At 47.1% G+C, this 22,876-nt stretch overlaps 1 protein-coding gene across 2 annotated transcripts in view; it reads right to left on the minus strand.

Moving 5' to 3' along the window:
- ADAM12 (ADAM metallopeptidase domain 12) overlaps positions 1–22,876 on the minus strand; it is a 391,246-nt gene that overhangs the window by 139,218 nt on the left and 229,152 nt on the right. For both annotated transcript variants that reach the window (XM_027960492.2, XM_027960491.2), the window contains exon 4: positions 4,949–5,027. In XM_027960492.2, coding sequence (XP_027816293.1) covers positions 4,949–5,027 — 79 coding nt within the window. The remainder of the gene's footprint in view (positions 1–4,948; positions 5,028–22,876) is intronic.

Here is a 22,876-nt window from a genome sequence, read left to right on the forward strand (position 1 = left end):
AGCTTAGAACTGTACTCCAAGGAGTGGGGGAAGGTGGCTGTTGGACAAAGGGGAAAGTTATTGTAATTATAAAAGCAACATATGCGTATTGTCTCTGGAGGTTTGGATGTGCCATTTCACCCAGCCTCCAGCTGCTTCTCCTATTGTATACAGATTCAAAGAGTCCAATGCAGATCAAAATACACTATGAATTTGTGTGTGTGTGCCTGTGTGCGTGTGCGCGTGTGTGTATGTGTGTGAGTGTGTGTGTGTGTATGCTCGGTCATGTTCGACTCTTTGCGACCCCATGGACTGTAGCTCATCAGGCTCCTCTGTCCATGGGATTCTCTAGGCAAGAATACTGGAGTGGGCTGCCATTTCGTTCTCCAGAGGATCTTCCTGACCCAGTGACTGAATCCCCATCTCTTGCACCTCTTGCATTGGAAGGCGGATTTTTACCACTTGTGTGCCACACTATGAGGTTACCTACCTATGAAAGAGTGGTTTCTGGTACATTCCATCAAAGGACACAACTTAGGTCAGGGCAGAAGTGAGCCTTCCTTCTATCCCTAAGCCTCATCTCCCTACCTTGTTCTTGCTAGCCAAGCCTGGGGGGACCCATCTTGGGGAGGCTGGGGCCGCAGAAGACCATTGCTTGGAATATTCCTCAGAGGGATGGGCCAGGCTTACCCACCCTTAGCTGAGGGAAGACAGTAAGGCTGGCCTCCTGGCCATTCCAAGGCAGGGACCCTACCCCTGCCCCAGTCAGCAGGGACCAGAGGTTGCCAGGGCCTGCCCACTCCTGCCCTCCTTGCCCTGAGAAGATGCTTCCATGGGGAGAAGTGAGGGATTAGATGCAGGGGGGAGGTGTTCTCCTATCTACACAGTTACCTCGTGAAAAGATGAGGAGGAGAAAGGAATTCCCTCTCCACACCCACTACACACAACAGTCATAACAAATAGAAAACTACAGAGTCTCCACCAGACAGAGACAACCACTATCAACATTCCAGCGCCTTCGGTCCAGGGTGCTTTCTGAGATGCCTGGATTTACAGTCACCAGCAAGCCAAGTTCCATATACCCCGGCAGTGGATGGACCCTTGTTTATCAAGTCCCCTATTTCTTCTTCTCTCATCACATTTTTCCGGAAAAGAGATAAAAAGACCAAAAATGCCTGAGAATAGGGAACGAGTCAGGGAGCTGGAGATATATAACAAGAAACTATGGAAACTACCTTGGGAGCAGATCTTACAGCCGGAGGATGGTCTGTATTCGACCAGCACTTCCACCATCATCTACCAGCGAGATTTGGAGGATTCCAGCCTATTGTTAAGTATTTCTAGAATCTCTTTCTTTCTGCTTCTAATTGGAACAACAATTTACTCTGTAAGGAAAGCCGTCACGTTAACTCTAAAAGCATATTTTAAATGACATTGTCTTAGGAGACAAAAAAAGAGAGAGGGAGAGAGAGGGAGAGAGAGAGAGAGAGAGAGAGAGAGAGAGAGAGAGAGAGAGAGAGAGAAAGTCAGGTGAATGCACGCCTGTGTATGCTCCATTGCTTAGCTCTTTGTGACCCCATGGACCGTAGCCACAACGGTCCTCTGTCCCTGGGATTTTCCAGGCAAGAATACCAGCATGGGTTGCCATTTGCCCCTCCCAAGGGAAGTCAGCAATTACTTATATCCGAGATGAGCCCTCCTCTTTTGTGGTCCCCACCCTTGTCTTGGATTTCAGGCTCATACACCTGTCTCCCCACTGAACACCTTCACTTGACTGTCCCACCACAAACTCAACAGGGGCACACTTGTATTCACTGTGCCCTCTGCCTTCTAAATCCAACAGCTGCTCCTTCAGGATGCCACTGAGAAACCCATTACCCGTCTTCAGCAGGACGGAGGGCACTGCTGGGGCATCTTTAGTGTTCTTCCCCCCGCCCCCACTTGTGTTTTCACTCTGGAATTTTTACTGGACCTAGGTTCTGCTCTCTTTAAAATATCTCAGACTTTTCTCCAACTTTCCATCGTCTTGCGTTCCTGAAAGTGATAATTCTCTCCTTTCCCTTATCACTTACTAATTTTTTTTTTTGCTAATTGTGTGTTCCGTCATTTTGACTTTGGGTTATCTTTAATGATATTCTTCTTCCTTTTTGTTTTTGACATGGGAACCTTATATAATCTGGCTGTAGAAATACCCCTTGGTTCAGTTCAGTCATTCAGTTGTGTCCAACTCTTTACGACCCCATGGACTACAGCACGTGAGGCCTCCCTGTCCTTCACCATCTCATGGAGTCTGCTCAAACTCATGTCCATTGAGTTGGTGATGCCATCCAACCATCCCATCCTGTCATCCCCTTCTTCTCCCACCTTCAGTCTTTCCCAGCATCAGGGTCTTTTTCAATGAATCAGTTCTTCGAATCAGGTGGCCAAAGTATTGCAATTTCAACTTTGGTATCAGTCCTTCCGATGAATATTCAGGACTGATTTCCTTGAGGATTGACTGGTTGGATCTCCTTGCAGTCCAAGGGACTCTCAAGAGTCTTCCCCAACACCACAGTTCAAAAGCATCAATTCTTTGGTGCTCAGCTTTCTTTATAGTTCCACTCTCACATCCATACATGACTACTGGAAAAACCCATAGCTTTGACTAGATGGGCCTTTGTCGGCAAAGTAATGTCTCTGCTTTTTAATATGCTGTCTAGGTTGGTCACAGAAATATCCCTAGGGAACGATTCTCAGCTGGCTTCAGCTTGGCCCCAGGGGATGCACCACAGCTGGCCTGGGACCACTTTTGAGGTCAATACACTGAATGGGAGTCCCATCCCTACGCTGGTTTTAGAATTTGGGCACCAGTCCACCCTGTTTCAAATGTACACTTTATGAAGCCAGCTGGGCTTTCACTTTCTCTATTTTTTATGAAATCGTTGTTCACTCCAGGACACCTGGAGACAGTTCTCTCTGTTTCCCCTTCTCTGGACTGGGGTTTTCCTTGTCCTTTTTTTGTTTGTTTGTTTTTTTTACAGAGGAAGCACTTCTCTGGGGGCCTAACTTCTGTGGGATTCTCAATGCTTCTCAGATGACTCAGTGGCTAAAGAATCTACTTGCAATGCAGGAGACAGAGGAGACGCGGGTTTGATCCCTGGGTCGGGAAGATTCCCTGGAGGAGGAAATGGCAACTCCCTCCAGTGTTCTTGCCTGGAAAAGAGCCATGGGCAGAGAAGCCCGGTGGGCTACAGTCCATGGGGTCACAAAGAGCTAGACACGACTGAGGGACTGACACTTTCACTTTCGATTGCAGATGCCCACCCCTCTTGTCCCAACCCCAAGCAGTGAAGCATTGGGTCTCCTCTCTAAGTCCTGAATAGCCCACTGGGGTCCCATGACCTCAGTTCACCAGCCCAGTGCTCTGAGCTTACATCCTTGCTTTGTTTATTTCTTTTATTTTTTCTTAACTTTTTATTTTTCATTTGAGTATAGCTGTTAACAATGTTGTGATAGTTTCAGATGGACAGCAAAGGGATTTAACCATACATACACCTGTATCCAATTTCCCCCAAACTCCCCTCATTCCCAGAGATTTATCTGACTCTCTCAAGCTTGCTTAGGCATGAATAAAAATTCTTACATGCTTTGTTTTTAACCCAAGATTTTCAGGTGCTTTCTTTGGGCATCAGTTCAGTCTGTATGCTCCTGGAAATCTGAAGGTAACAGTTTGGAAGTGCCAAACACGTGATAAAGAAAAGTATTGGCATAATGCGGAGAAGAGAGAATTTGCTGCCTACGATGGAGAGCCTTTCAGGTATTTTTTTTGTGTGTGTATCACTCAGTTGTGTCTGACTCTGTGACCCTGTGGACTGCAGCCCGCCAGGTTCCTCTGTCCGTGGAATTCTCCAGGCAAGAATACTGGAGCCGGTTGCCATGTCCTCCTCCAGGGGATCGTCTCAATTCAGGGATAGACCCACGTCTCCTGCATTGCAGGCAGATTCTTTACCATCTGAGCCACCAGTTCAGTTCAGTTCAGTTCAGTTCAGTCGCTCAGTCGTGTCCGATCTTTGTGACCCCATGGACTGAAGCACGCCAGGCCTCTCTATCACCGACTCCCGGAGTTTACCCAAAGCCATGTCCATCGAGTTGGTAATGCCATCCAGCCATCTCATCCTCTGTCGTCCCCTTCTCCTCCTGCCTTCAATCTTTCCCAGCATCAGAGTCTTTTCAAATGAGTCAGCTCTTCGCATCAGGTGGCCAAAGCATTGGAGTTCTGGCTTCAACACCAGTCCTTCCAATGAACACCCAGGCCTGAGCCACCCAGGGAGTACTAAAATTACTCTATAAAACAAACACCCACAGCTCTTTAAACACGTAACCATCAGTCTTCAGAGGCAACAACTCTCTTCAATGCCCACATTCACACCTGGGGCTGAGCACAATAGACATTTATTATAGTAATAAACAAAATTAACCCTAAGTTACACAGAAAACTTCAGATATCAGAAAAGCCAAGAGCTGATAAATGTCGCATACCAGTAACAACCAAGACACAGTATCATAGTGATACGGTGGCTACATTTATGGCAGGTTAAGCAGAGTCAGTTTTCCTTTGAATGTCTTTAAGGGTCTTGCAAGTTTAACACTGCCAAGTTCAGCCCAGGGATGGCAGCTTTCTGAATCAACTTTCATTTGGGCTTGGTTTCCAGGAAGGATTTGCCTGGCTCAGCAACCCATTGTTATTAGCAGGTGGATTCAATGTCAGTCTGCAATAGAACCGTACCTTCAAGGACTGCCCTGGCACATACCTGGCCAAAGTCAAGTTTTTCTGGAGTTCCAATGGAATGGCCAAGCAGTAAGCGATGCCCAAGCTCTTCCGGGGTCTGACGGAAGGATCTGGGCATGTGACTCGCTGGGGATAAAACAGCTACAGAGTTTAAGCACAGATCTGATTGCACAGTATCATGGCGGTCCAAGCAGGACTTACTGTGTAATTTCGGATGAGAGAGATGTCTGTGCCACCCTGTAGATAGTGGGTTTCCGTGAAACTGCTGGCGATGAGACCTCTGTGGAAAAATAAAAACCACATAAACGTGAGTGTAGATTCGCATTGACATGTTGCTCGTATCTAGGCTGGATGGCAGCAAGGGTCCGACTCCCTCCTCACTGTACAGATGACCCCAGGAGGCTCCCTCGGGCCTTCAACCTATTCAGGTTATCCAGAGGAGAGCCGGGAGACGCAGCATGCGCTCTGAACAGCAGCCCCTATGGTACACGTGGTGCCCTCCTCACCCTTCCCGTCTCAGTCCTCCAACACCGGCAGGATGCGCTCCGAACAGCAGCCCCTATGGTACACGTGGTGCCCTCCTCACCCTTCCCGTCTCAGTCCTCCAACACCGGCAGGATGCGCTCTGAACAGCAGCCCCTATGGTACACGTGGTGCCCCCCTCACCCTTCCCGTCTCAGTCCTCCAACACCGGCAGGTGTGTGTACACCCCTGCATGTGGCACAAGTGCACTCACAATCGCAACACTCTTTTATGAACAGCACATGCGGATTTTTCTGTGTGATGAAAATTCTTAGGATTTACTCTCTTAATAACTTACACATATAACATACAACAGTATTCATTATAGCTGGCAGAAACTCAGAAGAGGCCCACCCTTCTGAAGTCACATGGCCCCACTATCTAGAATCAGCAGCTAAGCTCCCCACCAGAAACATAATTTTGGATCCACAATATTGGCTCACTAATTCTCCCACAGGTGAGGGAGCCAGCTGTCAATATTAAAATGTCAAAGAAGTGTTTCAAACCATGATGAAGTGTTAGAGTGCTGTAGGCAGGGGGAGGGGGGAAATGACCTTGGTCAAACTGAAATACTGAATTTCTAAGGTGAATTGGTAGAGGAGCAAAAACCTCTAATGAAAATGGCCTGCGATCTACTAGACCCTCACTGACGGCAGCAAAGCCTGAGTTTGCTTAGGTTTCAAGCTATTCTGCGCTTTCCTCTCTCATATGTGCATTCTGTCCTTCTCAGCATCACCACAACAAGTATTTCCAGTGCACCTACTATGTGCTGGGCACACTTCCCTGTGAGGTGACGGACAGAGCACAGTACAGGGCAGGGAGGGCTGTCACAGAGGCAGAAACAGAGTCTTCCTGGCTGAACAGGCGCACAGAAGGTGGAGCGTAGGGAAAAGGGAAGGCTTTACAGAGAGCAGAGGAGGAGTCTGCAGGCAGAACTGGGCTGGGAGGAGAAGGGGGTTCCAGGCAGAGGACGGCAAGGCCAGGAGACCCAAGGGTCTGGAATCTGGGTATTCAGGTTGGCAGGAGCAGGGCAAAGCTCTACACACCTCTGCATTTTATCAGTCTGGGCAGTAATGAGTTGCTGTTGTGAGGTTGTCATGTCATGTCCAACTCTAATTGCAGTCGGTGATGGACAGGGAAGCCTACAGTCCATGGGGTTGCAAAGAGTCGGACATGACTGAACTGAACTGAGGCTTCCCTGTCCTTCACTGTCTCCTGGAGCTTGCTCAAACTCATGTCCATTGAATCGGTGATGCCAGGCAACCATCTCATCCTCTGTCGCCCCCTTCGCCTTTTGCCTTCTCATGAATGGAGAGTGTTTTAAACACTGGACTCTGCAGGAGCTGAGGACACAGTGACGATGCTGTCCGACCCCCCTGTCCAGGGAATGCATGTCACACAGCTCAGTTCTTCCGGGGTCACTCCACCTCCAGCCCCATGATGAACCTGGGACCCAAGCGAACCCATCTCTAGTCTTGTCTGCGGCCTGCCTGGAGCTGGGGAATCTGGAGAAGAAGACTTTCCTCTTTGCTCTCAGAGCTTCACACAAATGCACTCAAGGCTTCCTCTAGCCTGCGCCCTGGGTGCAGGAGGACATGGCCCCAGGAACACCCAGCCGTCACCAGCTCTGACATGGGACAAAAAGGGTAGTCTTCCAAGTGCCTCAGGGGTCCACTTGGCTTCTCCTTCTCAATCAACCCCTGTCTTTTGCTTCAGCTGGTTCCGGTTGGGCTTTACAACCAAAGTCCTGATCAATATTGTTGTTGTTGTTGTTTAGTAGCTAACTCCTATCTGACTCTTTTGTGACCCCATGGACTGTAGCCCACGAGGCTCCTCTGTCCACAGGATTCTCCAGGCAAGAATACGGGGAGGGTTGTCATTTCCTTCTCCAGGCGATCTTCCCGACCCAGGGACTGAACCCGTGTCTCCTGCATTGGCAGGTGGATTCTTTACCACCCAGCCACCAGAGAAGCCTGGCCTGATCAATATGGGAGAAATCAAAGCTGCAGTGCGGCAAATGTAACAGATGAGAGAGAGGGTCCTCTTACAAAGTGAGATCTCTTCAGACTCTCTCCAGGCAAGTCCAGAATTGAGAATCCTCTCCCACTTTTATGCAGGTCTCAGTCTCTTTGGGACATGCCTGGTTTAAATCAGCCGGACCTTCACAGTGGGTCAGAGATGTGCTCTACTTAACAGTAAGCCTTTGAGAAGAACGGGCTAGGAATAAAAAACGCCGACCATTTCTCACACTCACTGACAAAGCTCGTGCGCGCTCCGCACCCTTACTCGTCCCTTTGCTCAGGAGGAGATCAGCCTCGGTGGAGGAGCCTAATCTCCCTTCTGGCTTCTGGTCTCAAATCTGCATCTTCTCAGCATCCTCCTCTGTGCTGTCACAGGATCCCCAGGGTGGGCTCGCTGCCTGCAGCCCTGCCTGGAGGGTCAGGAGCAGAGGAAGGAGAGGGGCGGGGGAGGTGTTGGGAGTCTGGAGAAGGAGCTGGTGGTCTTCCTTCCTGTGGCCAGAGTTCCAGGGATGGGTGGGAGGTTGGTGACCTTGACGGGGCAGCCGGGGGTTGGGGGTGGTGGTGTGTGGGCCGAGGGGACGGTGACAGGGGAGGTCACAGAAACTTTCCTGAGGGTAGTTCTATAGGGAACCAGAGAGAAGACGGATGATCTAAAGGGACAGGATGCAGAAACGTGGGCAGAGAGGGGCAGGTGGCCGGGGCCTAGAGCACAGGTGTCAGCAAGGACAGAGCCTTAGCCTGTGCGAGATGGGACCTGTAACAGCCTAGAGGTCTTGGTGGTGGAGGGGGCTTGGTTAGCTTCAAGACGGCAGAGGAAGGAGAAAAAGAAAAATTTAATATACTGGAAACTCTATTGTTATGACTTATATGCTTCACTATTCAATAACCATTTTGCAGTGTGCGTCTCTCATTCATAATCGAGTAACTCTGTTTCTAACAACGCGGGATGGCCTCTTTTTGGACAAGGGCTTCCCAGGTGGCTCAGTGGTAAAGAATCCACTGAGATCCAGGAGATGCAGGTTCAACCCCTGTGTCTGGAAGATCCCCTGGAGAAGGCAATGGCAACCCACTCCAGTATTCTTGCCTGGAATATCTCATGGCTGGAGGAGCCTGGTAGGCTACAGTCCATGGGGTTGCAAAGAGTTGGACATGACTGAGTGACTTCACTTTCTAATGCTAAGAAGAGTAACACAGAGAGGAGGAATTTGTAGAGCAAAGAGAGAATTTCAAGGCTTTCCAACTGAAAGATGGATGTCCAAGGAGATCGTTCCCTTCATGGGTAAGAAATACAGAAAATCTGTCTAGAAAACCGGGGGTTGGAGAAAATGAGTTTCGGGTCAACGGCAGTCAGCAAACTGGTGGATAAGAATAACGTGGGGCTTTAACAACAATAAAGTGAATGATGAGGTTTTAAAATGTGACTTAGTCCCGTAATACAAAGATGCATGGGTATTTCTGCCCAAAGACTCACTATTTTTTCATTGTATCCAAATGCCACTTAAACAGAAACACAAGAACCATCACATTTTGAGTCTAGCAGGTTCCTAAGTTCTCTCCTGTGTCTCCTTATATTGACAGAAGGGGAAATGGGGATGGTCTGAGCATGTCCCCCTATAGCTAAGACACTGAGGGACATACCCCTTTTCGAGTAGAGTCTGAAAGGGGAACATGGGCTTGCAGCTCAGACACACCGACACCACTGTGAATATCGTGTCTTCCCTGGAGCAGCCCGGGGAGAATAGAGGCTTGGACTCTTCTGCAGCAACCCGGGCGAGGAGAGCTCAGAAAACCCAGAGCTTTCTCCAGCCTCAGTTTCCCATAAGGGACAAGGACATGAGACGGGAGAGCAGCCAGATGGCCTGGCCGCCGAGGCTGAGGCTCATCCTCTGGGCCCGGGAACTGGGAGTCTGTGGCCCACACACCGTGTATCAGAACCCAACCCTCTCTGCTCTGATATTGTCTCAGTGCCAGACGGTCCAGGCCCCGGCCCCCAGGTTGTGAGGTGCCCAGGGCAGTGACACGGTCCTGGTCCCACTTGGGGGGATCACACCACTGCCCTGTGGGGAACCCTTGAGTGGCTCCCTGCCTGCCTGGGATGCAATCTCAAAGCTTTCCACGGCCTCCCAGCCACTCACAACCTCACCTTCCCAGTGCATCATGCCTGTCTTCCCTGTGGCTCATTCTCCCCTAGGCAGCATGCCTTCTGCCTCTTTCTAGAATATTCCATACCCTTTTCCACTTAGGGCCCTTGTATTTTCTCTGCCATGCACCTGGAACATTCTCCACCTGGCTCTTTACGGTGCCGGCTGCTTTCTGTCCTGCAGGTATGAGTTTAACCATCTTTGCAGAGGGCCCTTTCCAGATCATCTTATCTAGAGTAGGCTCCACCACCCATATTCCCCACATCACAGAACTCTTTCACTTTCCTATCTTGTTGATTCATCTGTTTATTTATTTACCTATATTCCCTCAAGAATTTAAGCCACCAGAAGGCTCTTTGTTCTTTGTGGCCCCACCCCCAGCCCAGGCACTGTGCTAAGCCCTTTATGTGAACCAGTGAAGTTGCTCAGTCATGTCCGACTCTTTGCAGCCCCATGGACTGTAGCCTACCAGACTCCTCCATCCATGGAATTTTCCAGGCAAGAGTACTGGAGTGGGTTGCCATTTCCATCTCCAGAGGATCTTCCCGACCCAGGGATCAAACCTAGGTCTCCCGCATTACAGGCAGACACTTTACCATCTGAACCACCAGGGAAGCCCCTAGGTACTATTTTTATCCCAATTTAAACAAGGATGCCAAGAGACAGGGAGGTTAGCTGACCTGCCCAAGGTCACACTGCACAGGGCAGCATCCAGATGCTTTTGCTTTAGAACCTGCTCTTTTAACCTCTATGTGGCACTGCCTTCCCCAGATGGTCAAGAGATAATTGCCGAGCACCTGTTGTACATGCTGTGCCAAGTGTTGGCTGAATACACTCTGAGCAGAATAAGGGATGGATGGAAGCGGGGACAGATGTGTGGATGATGGGATCTGAGGGGAACGTCAAGGCACATTCTCTTTCTGTCTAAGGTCGTCCCTTCCCAGGTGGCCCTAGTGGTAAAGAATCTGCCTACTAATGCAGGAGACATAAGAGACGTGGGTTCGATTCCTGGGTTGCGAAGATGCCCTGGAGGAAGGCATGGCAACCCACTCCAGTATTCTTGCCTGGAAAATTCCCTGGAGAGGAGCCTGGTGGGCTATAGTCCATGGGGTTGCCAAGTGTCAGACATGACACCCCCTTCCAACCCCAGTAACACCTGACTCTCATCCCTCTTGGGTACCGTGACCTACCAAGGAGCCACGAAGAAGCTGGGAAATCACTCAGGTGAAGCTTCCTGAGATGCATGTTTAATTTAAAGTCCAGCGTCCCTGGAGAAAGCCAAGAAGAGTGCATGGACAATGGCCATATTGGAGATGTGACAGCAATGCGCCCATTTCCCTTAGATTTCCCCAAGGAGAAAATCCAATTAGATGGATTCTGGATGTCAGCAAATGGAGACAGAAGGTGAATGCATAATTTCATGAGAATGTTCTTTTTCTCTGCCTATTAGATTAGCTGATCTAACGAGGCATTCTGTTCCTCTGGACGCCGGAAAATAAAATGCCAGGAGTTGATTTTGCTGTTTCCCATTTGTTTTGTTGTTACCAGTGGCACCTCAATATTCTCTCGTTTAACCAACATTTATTGTGCTGGACATGGGGCATAAGACCCCAAGAGCTCACCATCGGGTGGAGGACAGACCCAAAGAGTGGTCAGAGCCCCGTGATAGAGATACACCCAAAGCATTGTGGGAATTCAAGGAAAGGCTTCCAACCCAGGGCGAGGTGGTACCCAAGTGAGTCGTGGGAGATGGCGAAGAAGGAGTCAGGTTGAGAGGGGTTAGTGAGGTGGGAAGGATGAAAAGAGAATATCCCCGATAAAGTTACTGCACCCTCAAAGGCAGGGAGGCCTGGAGGGTAGGGAAACAGCATGCCAGTGGGGGCTGGGCACAGGGGGTAAGACTTGATGGAATCCCACGTTGTTGAGGTGCAGAGTGAGGTAAGGAGATGTGCTGTTGTTCAGATCAGCAGGTTGGGAACAAGTGTCACTGACGTCATGCCATGCAAAGCACGCACGTGTGCAAAGTCACTTCAGTCACGTCTGACTCTGCATCCCCGTGGACTGTAGCCCACCAGGCTCCTCTGTCCATGGGATTCTCCAGGCAAGAACACTGGAGTGGGTTGCCATGCCCTCCTCCAGGGGATCTTCCCGACCCAGGGATTAAACCTGCATCTCTTACGTCTCTTGCATTGGCAGGCAGGTTCTTTACCACTAGCACCACCTGGGAAGCCCCCCACTATGCACTAAGGAACCATTAAATGAGGCAGAGATCTGAGCAGATACAAGCTTTGGAGCTAAAGGCCACTCTGATTGTCGTTTAAGTAAAACTCTGAGGGGGAAGAGACCACTAGGTACAGGAAGGGTAACTAAGAGGCTGGAGGGAATCTCTGAGCAAAGAGGGGCCAGACCAGGACAGGAGCCTTTGGGGTGGGAAATTCAGGAGACAGGCAGAAATAGGAACCTCAGTTGTCAGCTGAGATGGGTGAGTCCCGAGGGAGGAAAAGGAGAGGATGAATTCAGCCTTGAGCCTGTATTGAGTGCAAGGGGCCTGAGGTCAGCCTCCTCTATCTTCCAGTTAGCAGCTGACTCTGAGAGCCTCAGGTGCAGGAAGTGGCTTGGAGTGAAGATGGAGAGGCAGACCCTCAGGCAGCACACGCTTGCTTTATATGAGGACAAGTAAAATCTCGCCCTTTCCAGCTGAGTACAGTGTTTTCTGATGTCAGAGTCTTTGGTGGTGGATAGGGCTGAAAAACGATCATTTAGTATTTACAGCAAAACATTATGATGTAGATACATACATTATGATTTTATACATACCTCCTTTTAAAATTTGTTGTATTTCTGAAATGATTTCTGTATTGAAATAAAAACCATTACTCCCAAATTGCTTTTTGGGGGGATCAATATTGGAAATGATCCTACTCTAAATTGACCATTATATAATTTAGCTACATCGTTTATTCCCAAAATGACATAGTTTATTCCCCAAAGCATAGGAAAGCAGGAAGAAACACCTGCTCACTTTTCCCTCTGTGATGGGGGCTCTTTCTGTAGCCCCCCATTTGGAGTGAGTTAACCCCTCCCTTGCGTTCTGCCAACATAACGCTGCAGGATTTTCTCTGTTCTATTCTGTTTCCTGTTGACTTGTCTTCTCCCATACTGAGTTAAGGGACAAAAGCTACATTCCTAAGCCTAGCGTAATGCCCTGTTGTTTCCGTTTAGTTGCTTTTTAGTTGTTGTTTAGCTCTTGTTGTTGTTGTTGTTTAGTTATTTAAGTCGTGTCCAATTCTTTTGTGATCCCATGGACTGTAACCCGCCAGGCTCCTCTGTCCATGAGATTTCCCAGGCAAGAATACTGGAGTGGGTTGCCATTTCCTCCTCCAGGGGATCTTCCCAATCCAGGGATTGAACCCATGTCTCCTGCATTGGCAGGTGGGTTCTTTACCACTGCACCACCAGGGAAGTCCAATATAATGCAAAAGCTTAGTCAATAAATCTCTCTCTTTAGTTGCTAAGTCATGCCCGACTCTTGGGACCCCATGGACTGTAGCCTGTCAGGCTCCTCTGTCCACGGGATTCTCCAGAATCCCAGAATTTTTAAGAATATGGGAGTGGGTTTAGAGGGCACAAACAGAATCACTATCACAGAAAATACGCGAAGAGCTGACTCATTGGAAAAGACCCTGATGCTGGGCAAGACTGAAGGCAGGAGGAGAAGGGGATGAGAGAGGATGAGATGGCTGGATGGCATCACCGACTCGATGGACGTGAGTTTGGGTGAACTCTGAGAGTTGGTGATGGACAGGGAAGCCTTGTGTGCTGTAGTCCACGGGTTTGCAAAGAGTAGGACATGACTGAGCGACTGAACTGAACTGATCACAGAAAAGCAACCCAGTTTGGATAGAATGTAGTCAAACCAATTGGATCAGTAAAAGAATAAAATAAATGTCTTTCCTTTTTATTTCTTACTTCTTTTTTTGGTTCAAAAATGTTATCACGGACCATGGAGGGGGCCTGTGGGGTGGGAACGATCACATTCCCTTCCTTGTTATTTTAAGGGTTCCAAACGCTGTCAGGCCATCCAGATCCATCTGACAACTTGACACCAATGTTAGAACTGCTTAAATGACAGAAACAGGGAAAGGAGAGGTTAGAAATTGGCATCAATTACTCTGAATATGAAAATCTCATTGATGAGATGTCATCTTTTTCCTGTTATTTCTTTGAAGATGATGCGAATGGTATGTGGGTTTAATTATTCTATGCAGCATATTCAAGCCAAAGCATCATAAGACAGCACTTGTTTGTCAATGAACTCCAGAAGGCACTTCAGTCACTCTCTGCAAGGAAATCACACAAACACTGGAGGCTTCAGTGATCTTCCTAGTGAAACCCATTTGGTATTCAAAGGATCCAGTCCAGTTTTCTCCTGAAGATTTACGCCACTGCAAGTTATTATTCCACAAATTACAAAATCATTCATATATAAATTTGGGTAATGGTTTTCTTTTATGAGAATTTGGAAATACAGCTCCAAAGACTTTCACATGGCTTGGAGCATTAACAAAATGCATCGTACAATAAAAATCATAATTGAAACTCATGATCAGGGTTTTCTGAGTTACTAAAAAGAATATCTTTTATTGAAAAATTACCTATTCCTCAACCAGAGCTAAAGTAAATACAGAGAAAAGATTGAGGAAAAAAGCCAGTATGTATTCAGATAGGATTCTGGATTCTTCTGCACCCTGGAAGAACTTGCTCTGGTTTTTAGTGAACAGTCTGTCTAGATGGGCTGGAATCATGGGGCTCAAGGCTGATGTCATTAGATCTTAGGGACGATTTTTAAAACAACTTAAAAAAAATCCTTTGGCATGTGGGATCTTAGTTCCCTGAGTAGGGATTGCACCTGTGCCCCTTGCATTGGCAGCCTGAAGCCCTAACCACTGGACCTCCAGAGAAGTCCCCTCTGGATGATTTTATGGCAAGATCAGACCACTGAGCAATTCTCTATAAAGATAGCTCATTGAGCTAAGAAATAATAGGAGGAAACTCAAACTAAGGGAAAGAATCAGAGACCTGGTATTTACCACACCTGAGCTTTGCCTGAATTTCTTTCGGAACGTAATCTTTGTACATATTTATGATTTTTGTTTTCCTTATGGGAAGAGTTAAATAAAGCATGCTCTGGCTTCACAATTTAGGGCTGAAGCAAGGTACCACCACCAACATTATCCATGTCCTGTTATCTTCATCAGCGTGTACATCTCCCTCCTAACGCTGCTGTTTGTAGGCTCACAGTGTATCGGGTGGCAGGCCACCTGCTTGTCAAGGGTACTTTCTTACTTTTCTTGGCAGAGGCCTGGTGGTATAGGGACCACTATCAACTGCCTAACAAGGAAGAGGAAAACACTCGCAGAGCATAACGACTTGTCCGAAGCCACACAGCAATGCCTGTAGAGACTGAACTTGACTCTGTTTGGCTCCACAGCCACCCTCACCCTAACCACTGGCCAACACTGCCTTGCCAGGAAGACATAATTCTGACAGCCTGAAAAACAAGCAGCAGCAAATTATATTCCCTCTTTTTCTGAAATCATGTTTTCCACAGTGCTAAATGGGGCTTATCCTGTTTCACTTAGCACTCAATTCAATTTAGCTATAAACGTCAAATTATTTTTGGTTATAATTTTGGCATTTGGGATCCTAACGATTTAGAACGGTACATCTGTATGAACAGTGAAGCATTTATATAAGGTTTTCTTTTGTTATTTTTCATTTGCTAAGAGACTCAAAATGATGAAAACAATTTTTTTCTCCTGGAATTAAAAAAGAAGTTTTCTCTCTCCCGCTCTCTCTCATTTAGTTTCACAAACGATAGTAAATAAAACTGTTGATACAGCATTTTAGAAACTGTAGGGGACAATTAGACTTTCTGCAAAATAATTTCATACTATACTGAGTCTCATCGTAAGTCACAAGTACACAGAATTTCGGATCCAGTCCTGTGGCACTGATGCTGAAGTATTCATGTTGCCGTCTGCGATATTTACGACTACTCAGAAGACCCTTTCCACTTATGAAGTGAACAAATCACATGTGCCACTGTGGACAGTTGTAGACTCAGTAGAAATCTCTTTAAGAACAGCAGGACTGATTTGCCAACTGTGTTTTCCAGCTGGAACATGAAAGCAGGTGAAAAATGGTAGGTTCCTGTCGTTGCAACTCCACAGCTGGCATTTTACATGGGCCTACAGCTTCTAGGGCTGCTTTCCCCCCTTTTAAACGACCACCTGCAGCTCAGAAGTCTTTGGACTGTGGGCTTACAACTGTTCTTTTTTTTTTTTTGCTACACCATCTAGCTTGCAAGATATTAGTTCCCTGACCAAGGACTGAACCTGGGCCCATGGCAGTGAAAGTGCTGAGCCCTAACTACTGGACCACCAGGGAATTCCCTGTTTTAGGCTGTTCTTGATGTGATAAGCCTGTCTGCATAGTATGATATTTGTCGAGCTTAATTAACACACTTTTTAGAACTATAGGGCTATAAAACAGGAAAAGTTGAAAATTAAGTAAACTATTATTTTCACAGGTAAATAAAGCCCACATTCCCTTTTCTCAGAAAGGACTGTGAGAGTAGATTCTATAGCTTCCATTTCACTCTTCAACATCACTGCCAACATAGGTAAAACAGCTGTTCTTTTTAAGCTTAAGAATTTGCTTCTTTTGAAAAATACCAGTTGGCTGTAACAGCAGCAGAAGAAGCTGATATTTGATTGAACGCTTATGAAGCAAAAGTCCTTTATAGGAATTGTTTTATTTAACTCTGACAACAGCTATAGTCAGTAGGTGTCTGTTTTGAGATGAGGAACCTAGGCTCAGAGAGCTTAAGTGACTTATCTATGGTGGCTAAGTTACTACCATGAAGGTAGTCTAACTTCACCATCCAAGCTCTTCCCTACACTTAATACAATTTCTCCTTTTCCCTCATCTTACATTTGCCCTTTCTGCTCATCTCCTCTTAAATGGGCACTATATTTAATGTGCCAATACTTGACTTTGAAAACAATTAGAGAGAAATGATAGCTTGGATCGGGTGGGTCTTTCCCTTTCCCATTTATTGCCATGGCTTTGGAACGGCAAGGAGCACTTAGGAATGATCTGAATCAGGGTTCTGTTCACCTCTAGCCTGAGGAACAATCGTCACCTAAGTGTGGTGACTTATGCGCATTGGTGTAGTGAAGGTTGGGTAGCGCAGGTGAATGGAGAATCGAACCTATTTATGCTGATTACTGGTGCTAACACTTGAAAATAATCAAGTAGGTTTGACACCAGAAGCCAAGTCAACTTTACTCATTTCCTAACTGCCCCTCTTTCCCTAAACGAAGGTGGCATTTTTGAGCTGCTACTCGCCAACTCCCATATGGTCTACAGTGCACAGAGACATTGTCACAACCAGTACTTCATAAAGGTTCACAAGAACAGCGCGAGGTCGGCATTCTGGCCACTTCATAGATGTAGAAACTGAGGCTCAGAGGTGTTAAGACATTTGTCCAGGGTCACAGAGCTACTAGCGGCAAGAGACTGAGGTTGTTAGATGCTAACATACCTTACGCCCAGCCCAGGGCCATCACTTGTACGTGGACATAAAGGCTGCCCTCTCCTCCAGCAAAATTCTTGGTTGGTCATTTGAAGGAATGCTTTTACCCAACTGAATAACTGAATGGTGGGCACAAGAAGGGTGAAGCTGAGAGAAGAGTCCCCCGCTGGGGTCAGTACTAAAGGGTTGGCGTGGGGTCTTCCTTAATCACTTTTGAGGCTCCAGCCTCTGGGCCAGTTCCTGCTCCCAAAAGGCTTTCAGTCAATATCTTAGGACAAACTTAGGCTGATATATTTTCAAGTAATAAAAAAAAATTGACGGTAGACAAATCTACCTTCAAAATACATCTTTGATAGCAGGATTACCATAGTGGTTGAGAGCAAATATGACTCCACCATTTTCTTCTCCGGTGACCTTGAACAGAAAGTTTGACCTGGTTGTACTGCCATTTCCTGCCATTTCCTCACCTAAAAAGGGAAGAGGGACTCGCTGGTGCTCCAGTGGTTAAGACTCTGCTTCCACTGCAGAAGGGACAGGTTTGACCCCTGGTTGGGAAACTAAGATCTTGCATGCTGTGCAATGTGGCCAAAAAAATAAATAAAACAGGGATAATAGGATCTTCTCATAGGGTTTCTGTGAAGATAATATATATTAAACACTTATAAACATGTTCTCAAAGAACATGAGCGATTGTTTTTATTAAACCTGTTGGCTTCCATCCACCTTACCTCCCATCTTCCTGGTCCATCACCATCTCCCTCACCTGCCCTTCTGGGAAGGCCTGGATGCCAGCCTCCTGCTTTTGCTCCTACCCCGCTCCCATCCAGTATCAGCCAAAGTGAGCCCGAGTGTCAGGGTTTTGAAAACAAAAAAATCAGACCACACCACTCTGTCATTTAAAACCACACTCGCCGCTTCTTCCAGGACCCAGAATCAATTTCCACTTCCATAGCGTGGACTGGCCCCCACATCCCCTGACCTCTCCAGGTCCAGCTCACTTCACTTCTTTCCTTCTTACCTTGGTCTGGAACTTTCTTCCCTCTTTCTCTGCTGGGCCAGCAACTAGTAGCCCTCACCCTAAGCAGCGCTTTCTGGAGCAGGGTTCCCGGCCTGACCCTTCCTATATCTGGTCTCCTCTGTTCCCCCCCCCCCCCACCCCCAGGCAGGATCTCACTCTGATTCTGTGCTCATCACATTTATTGCTTATTTGCTCTGTGAGCTGTTGAGACATGTATCCCCCATTAGGGAAGGGGCCTCATCCATCTTGGCTCAGATGGTAAAGAACCCGCCTGCAATGCAGGAGACCTGAGTTCGATCCTGGGGTTGGAAAGATCCCCTGGAGACGGAAATGGCAACACAATCCAATATTCTTGGCTGGAAAACTCCCCGGAAAGAGGAGTCTGGTGAGCTACAGTCCATGGGGTTGCAAAGAGTCAGACACGACTGAGCGACTTATGCAGCAACACTCAATCTGTCTGATCCCCTCTGTATCCTCAGCCCTGGATTTGGGCTTGGAACCCAGTTACTGTTGTTCAGTTGCTCAGTCGTGTCCGACTCCTTGTGACCCTGTGGCCTGCAGCACGCTAGGCTTCCCAGTAGGTGCTCAATAAGGCACTTTTGGAAGGAAAGTAAATATCAAGAATGAGAAAAATACATTGGAGGCACTCAGAAACACTATTGAGTCATTACTGAACTGCTGCTCTTTGGGGTATGAGAAAGTGTTTCTTCCTGCTTCAAAAACCAAGAACCAAAGACCACTACTACCACCACCCAACACACACACACACACACACACACACACACACACACAATCTCACTGATGAAAAATACTTTGACCCTTCAACGTCCTGCCACCTAGCACAGATCTGGCCTTTGCTTCACACTGTGGAACAAAGAAAATACTTAATTTATTTTTTTTCCAAAGAGCATTTTCTCAATTTCCAGCTTTTAAAAAAGTCTAGTCAGATTATTCAGAACCACCAATGAAAACCCCCTTAAATCGATGGGCATACAACTTTAAACCCGAGAAGCAAGACGACCAGTCTGCCTGGACCCCCAGAGCAGCCAATACTTGAGGGGCTGCAGGAGTTACTTTGCTGAAGTCCAGTCAGGCTGCAGGTCTGATGACCTGGGAACCTGCTCTACAGAAATCTGGATGCCGTTCAGCCTGTTTTCCTCACCCACATCGCTCAAGGAGGAACTTTATTAATTGGTGCTCTGGGGCAAAAGAGGGGATGTTCTTGGCCTCGGGATGTTCTGGCGGAAGCCAGCCCGCCAGCTCCCAGGCAGACCTGCCGAGCAGCCAGCTGGGCTCACTTCAACACTGACCTGCACTGAACCAAACTCACAGAGTGTGTGTTCGATCCAATGTGTTGCTTCTGCTTGCTCAAAGAGAGCTCTGCTCTGCAGATTTCCATACCATCAGCACCAAGGGAGGGTTGCTAGGAGTGGCCCAGGACAGGAAAAGGACCCTCACTTTCAGAGCTCCCCGAATCCGCCACAGAACTGTTCAGACCCTCTTGCTGATGCTTCTAACAAGTGATGTGGTTGGGTTTGGAAATGGGTGTCTTTCTCTTTTCTTAAAAAGGGCCTCAGGGAGCGAACCTGGGTCTGTGGAGCCCTAGCCATCAAGAGCACCCTCTTTCTTGCCCTGGGCCAGAAAGAGCCCCAGATTTCTGCCAACACAGAGAGGGCACCGATGTCCTAGAAAGAGCTGTTTAACAGATACAAATCCTTAGGACAATGAAGGGCTGTAAAACCACATCTGAATTCTAGTTGCTCCATTCTTTATAGGAAATATTCTTCTGTCTCCCCCTTTTTTTAAAAAAAAAAAGGAGAAGAAAGAAAGAAAAAGAAGCCACAACAAAAGTATTGTAAAACCCAACGTAAATATTTCTGTTTCCCAGTAACTATTCTAAATGCTTGGATGATTTACTACCTGATCAGCAGCTGGGCTTCTTTCTCTTTTTGTGTGTGTGTCTGGAAGGATTTTGCATTTAGACCTGATGCTGTGAAACTTTCAGAGAAGAAGGGCCAAAGAACAGACACCGGTGACGACGGCCACTGATGGATTTCTCTCCAGGGGAAAGGCCTCATCCATCGACATCCCCACAGCTGGGTGTCTGAACTCTTCGCTTTCTCCGTGTGGGCCCTGATAGGGTAAATGGACACTTCTCACGGAGTTTAATTTCTTATTCAATTGTAGTTCCCTGGGTTACAGAAGAATTTGGCTAATATTAATACTTAGAGCTCACCTCCTACAAGTACTTAAGTGGTTTAGTTAGAACGGTGGTTGGGGATACACAATGTTGCTTTCATTATTCTTAAGATAGAGTGATATGAATGACCTTGCTGATCTCATTAAATAATGAACTATATGACAAGATATCACCCTGGGTCAGGAAAAACAGAGAACTTTAGTAGGTAAACTGTTAGTAGCTCAGTCATATCTGACTCTTTTCAACCCCAAGGACTATGTGTAGCATGCCAGGCTCCTCTGTCCATGGGATTCTGCAGGCAAGAATATTGGAGTGGGTTGCCATTCCCTTCTCCAGGAATTTTCCCAATGCAGGGATCAAACCTGGGTCTCCTGCATTGTAGGCAAATTCTTTACCATCTGAGCCACCATGGAACTAGTCTCAGATTATGAAACTGGTTAAAAACCACGACCCGGGTGATGAATTGGGTTGGATTTGATTGAAGCAGTAATTCATTACACTTACGAAATCTGCAGAGCTCACCAGCTATCTGGGGATGTATTCCTTACTTGGAGTGCATTAAAGAAAAAAACACGCTGCTAGCATTGCGGCAATGACGAATCTTACAGCACTCAGCAACGAGTGAAAGCCTTTCCCTTCTAGACGTAAGTTCTCCGTTGTGAAGTCTCCCAGATGTCCTGGGTACAGGGCAAAAACGGACACCTTCTCCATGTGCCCAGCCCACAACATTACTTCATTCCTCTGGACAAACTTTGGCCAGAAAAAAAAAAAAAAAAGACAAACATGCTTCCAATATTTCTGGCTTCTCAGCCATGGATCTGTTTCTCAGATGACAAAGAACTGTGGTTTCTTAAAAAAAAAAAAAAAAAAGGAAAACAGAAGAATACTTCCTCTAAAGAACCCAGCAACTAGAATTCAGATGGGATTTATGGTTTCATTTTCACAGAACCATCTTGCACGCAAAGATGGGAATTGGGATTACATCATGTGTGCTACTAAACTCATATTCTAAAAACATGCTCCAGAAAGGAGTTCTTCATTAAAAGCTGAAAGCTTTCCATGTGTCTGGGGGAAGAAAATAGCCCAACATGTTGAGGAGGAAGGCACAACTGAATGATCCAAACAATGTCCTCTACGGCGATCTGCCTCAGTAATCTCTCCTGAGAGTTTCATGAACGGGGGGAAAAAAGAATATAATCACCTACAAGCTTACTGAATGAGTCAACTCTTCTCAGGGGTCAGAAAACAATTATGCATCCTGTGGCTCAGAAGATGAGGAAATGGCTCAAAGAAGAACATGGATAAAATGTCAAGTCAGTGATCTTCATTTTTCCCACAAGCCTGGACACTTCCAAAATTCAGTATCACATTTCAGCTCTCTGGAGTTCTGAGCATCGCTTCTCCCAGGACACGTACATCTGGAGGGCTAACTATCTGGGTCGGTTCTGGGGAAAGATTACTCATTTTCCTGGGTATGACAGCGGTGCTGTGGCCACAAAAAGAAAATTCCATTTTATTGTAGAAATGCATATTAACATGTGGAGGGGTGAAATGACATGATGTCTGATGTCTCTTTGAAATGACCTCAGGCTGAAAACTTACTGAAGCTGGGTGATGGGTGTCTGGGCAGGTCCCTGAACCCTGGGCACTGTTAATGCTTGGCACTGGATAATCCTGAGCTAGGGGCCATCCTGTGCAATGCAGGATGTTTAACAACAACCCCGGTCTTTACCTACCAGTAACAATCCCTACTTGCTATAACAAACTGTCTCCTGAAAGAGGAAATGGCAACCCACTATGGTACTCTTGCCTGGAGAATCCCACAGACAGGGGAGCCTGTCTTGTCTAAGTTATAGTCCACAGGCTTGCAAAGAGTCAGACATGACTGAGCGAATAAACCAACGAAAAAACTACCTCCAGACATGGCCAAACCTCCCCTGGGAGGCAATACCACCCATAGCTGAAGAACCTCTGATATCTGGGAGGATGAATATACTATTTTCTCTGATCTTGTACATAGTGAAAAGGTTTCTGAAAAAAGAGTTTGAAAATTAATGGAGGAAAAAAAAATGTTTAAAAAAGCCATGGTGCTGATTCAGTCTCTTGGCTTGTCTGCAGAATATTCCTGAGGGGTGTGTCAGCACAGGCCTGGGGCTCAGACACTGGAGAATTTCTGACTCTGGTCCTGGGCTTCAGCCTCAGATCTCAGAGGAGCCTGGACCCTCCCCAGGCCAGGGAGTCAGCATCCTGGGGGCTCTGGGCCCAGGAATGTGCCTGGAAGCAAACAGCATTAAGTCTGTTGCTGCCTTTCATCCACTTGCTTTATCCTTTGGGCTAATGTGTGCTCCGACTCACTCACTACCTCTGTATCTCTGTCTCTCCCCAAACTACCCCTACCTCGTGTGCATGCACCACACACACACACACACACACACACACACACACACACACACATTTTTTCCTAAATGATTTAAGGGTGATCACACACATTGTTGGGCTCCCCAGGTGCTGCTAGGGGTAAAGAAACTGCTTCCCAATGCAGGAGATGCAAGAGACGCAGATACGATCCCTGAGTTGAGTTGGGAAGATCCCCTGAAGGAGGGCATGGCAACCCACTCCAGCACTCT

This window comes from Ovis aries, chromosome 22 (genome assembly GCF_016772045.2).
Source record: "Ovis aries strain OAR_USU_Benz2616 breed Rambouillet chromosome 22, ARS-UI_Ramb_v3.0, whole genome shotgun sequence".
Classification (NCBI taxonomy): Eukaryota; Metazoa; Chordata; class Mammalia; order Artiodactyla; family Bovidae; genus Ovis; species Ovis aries.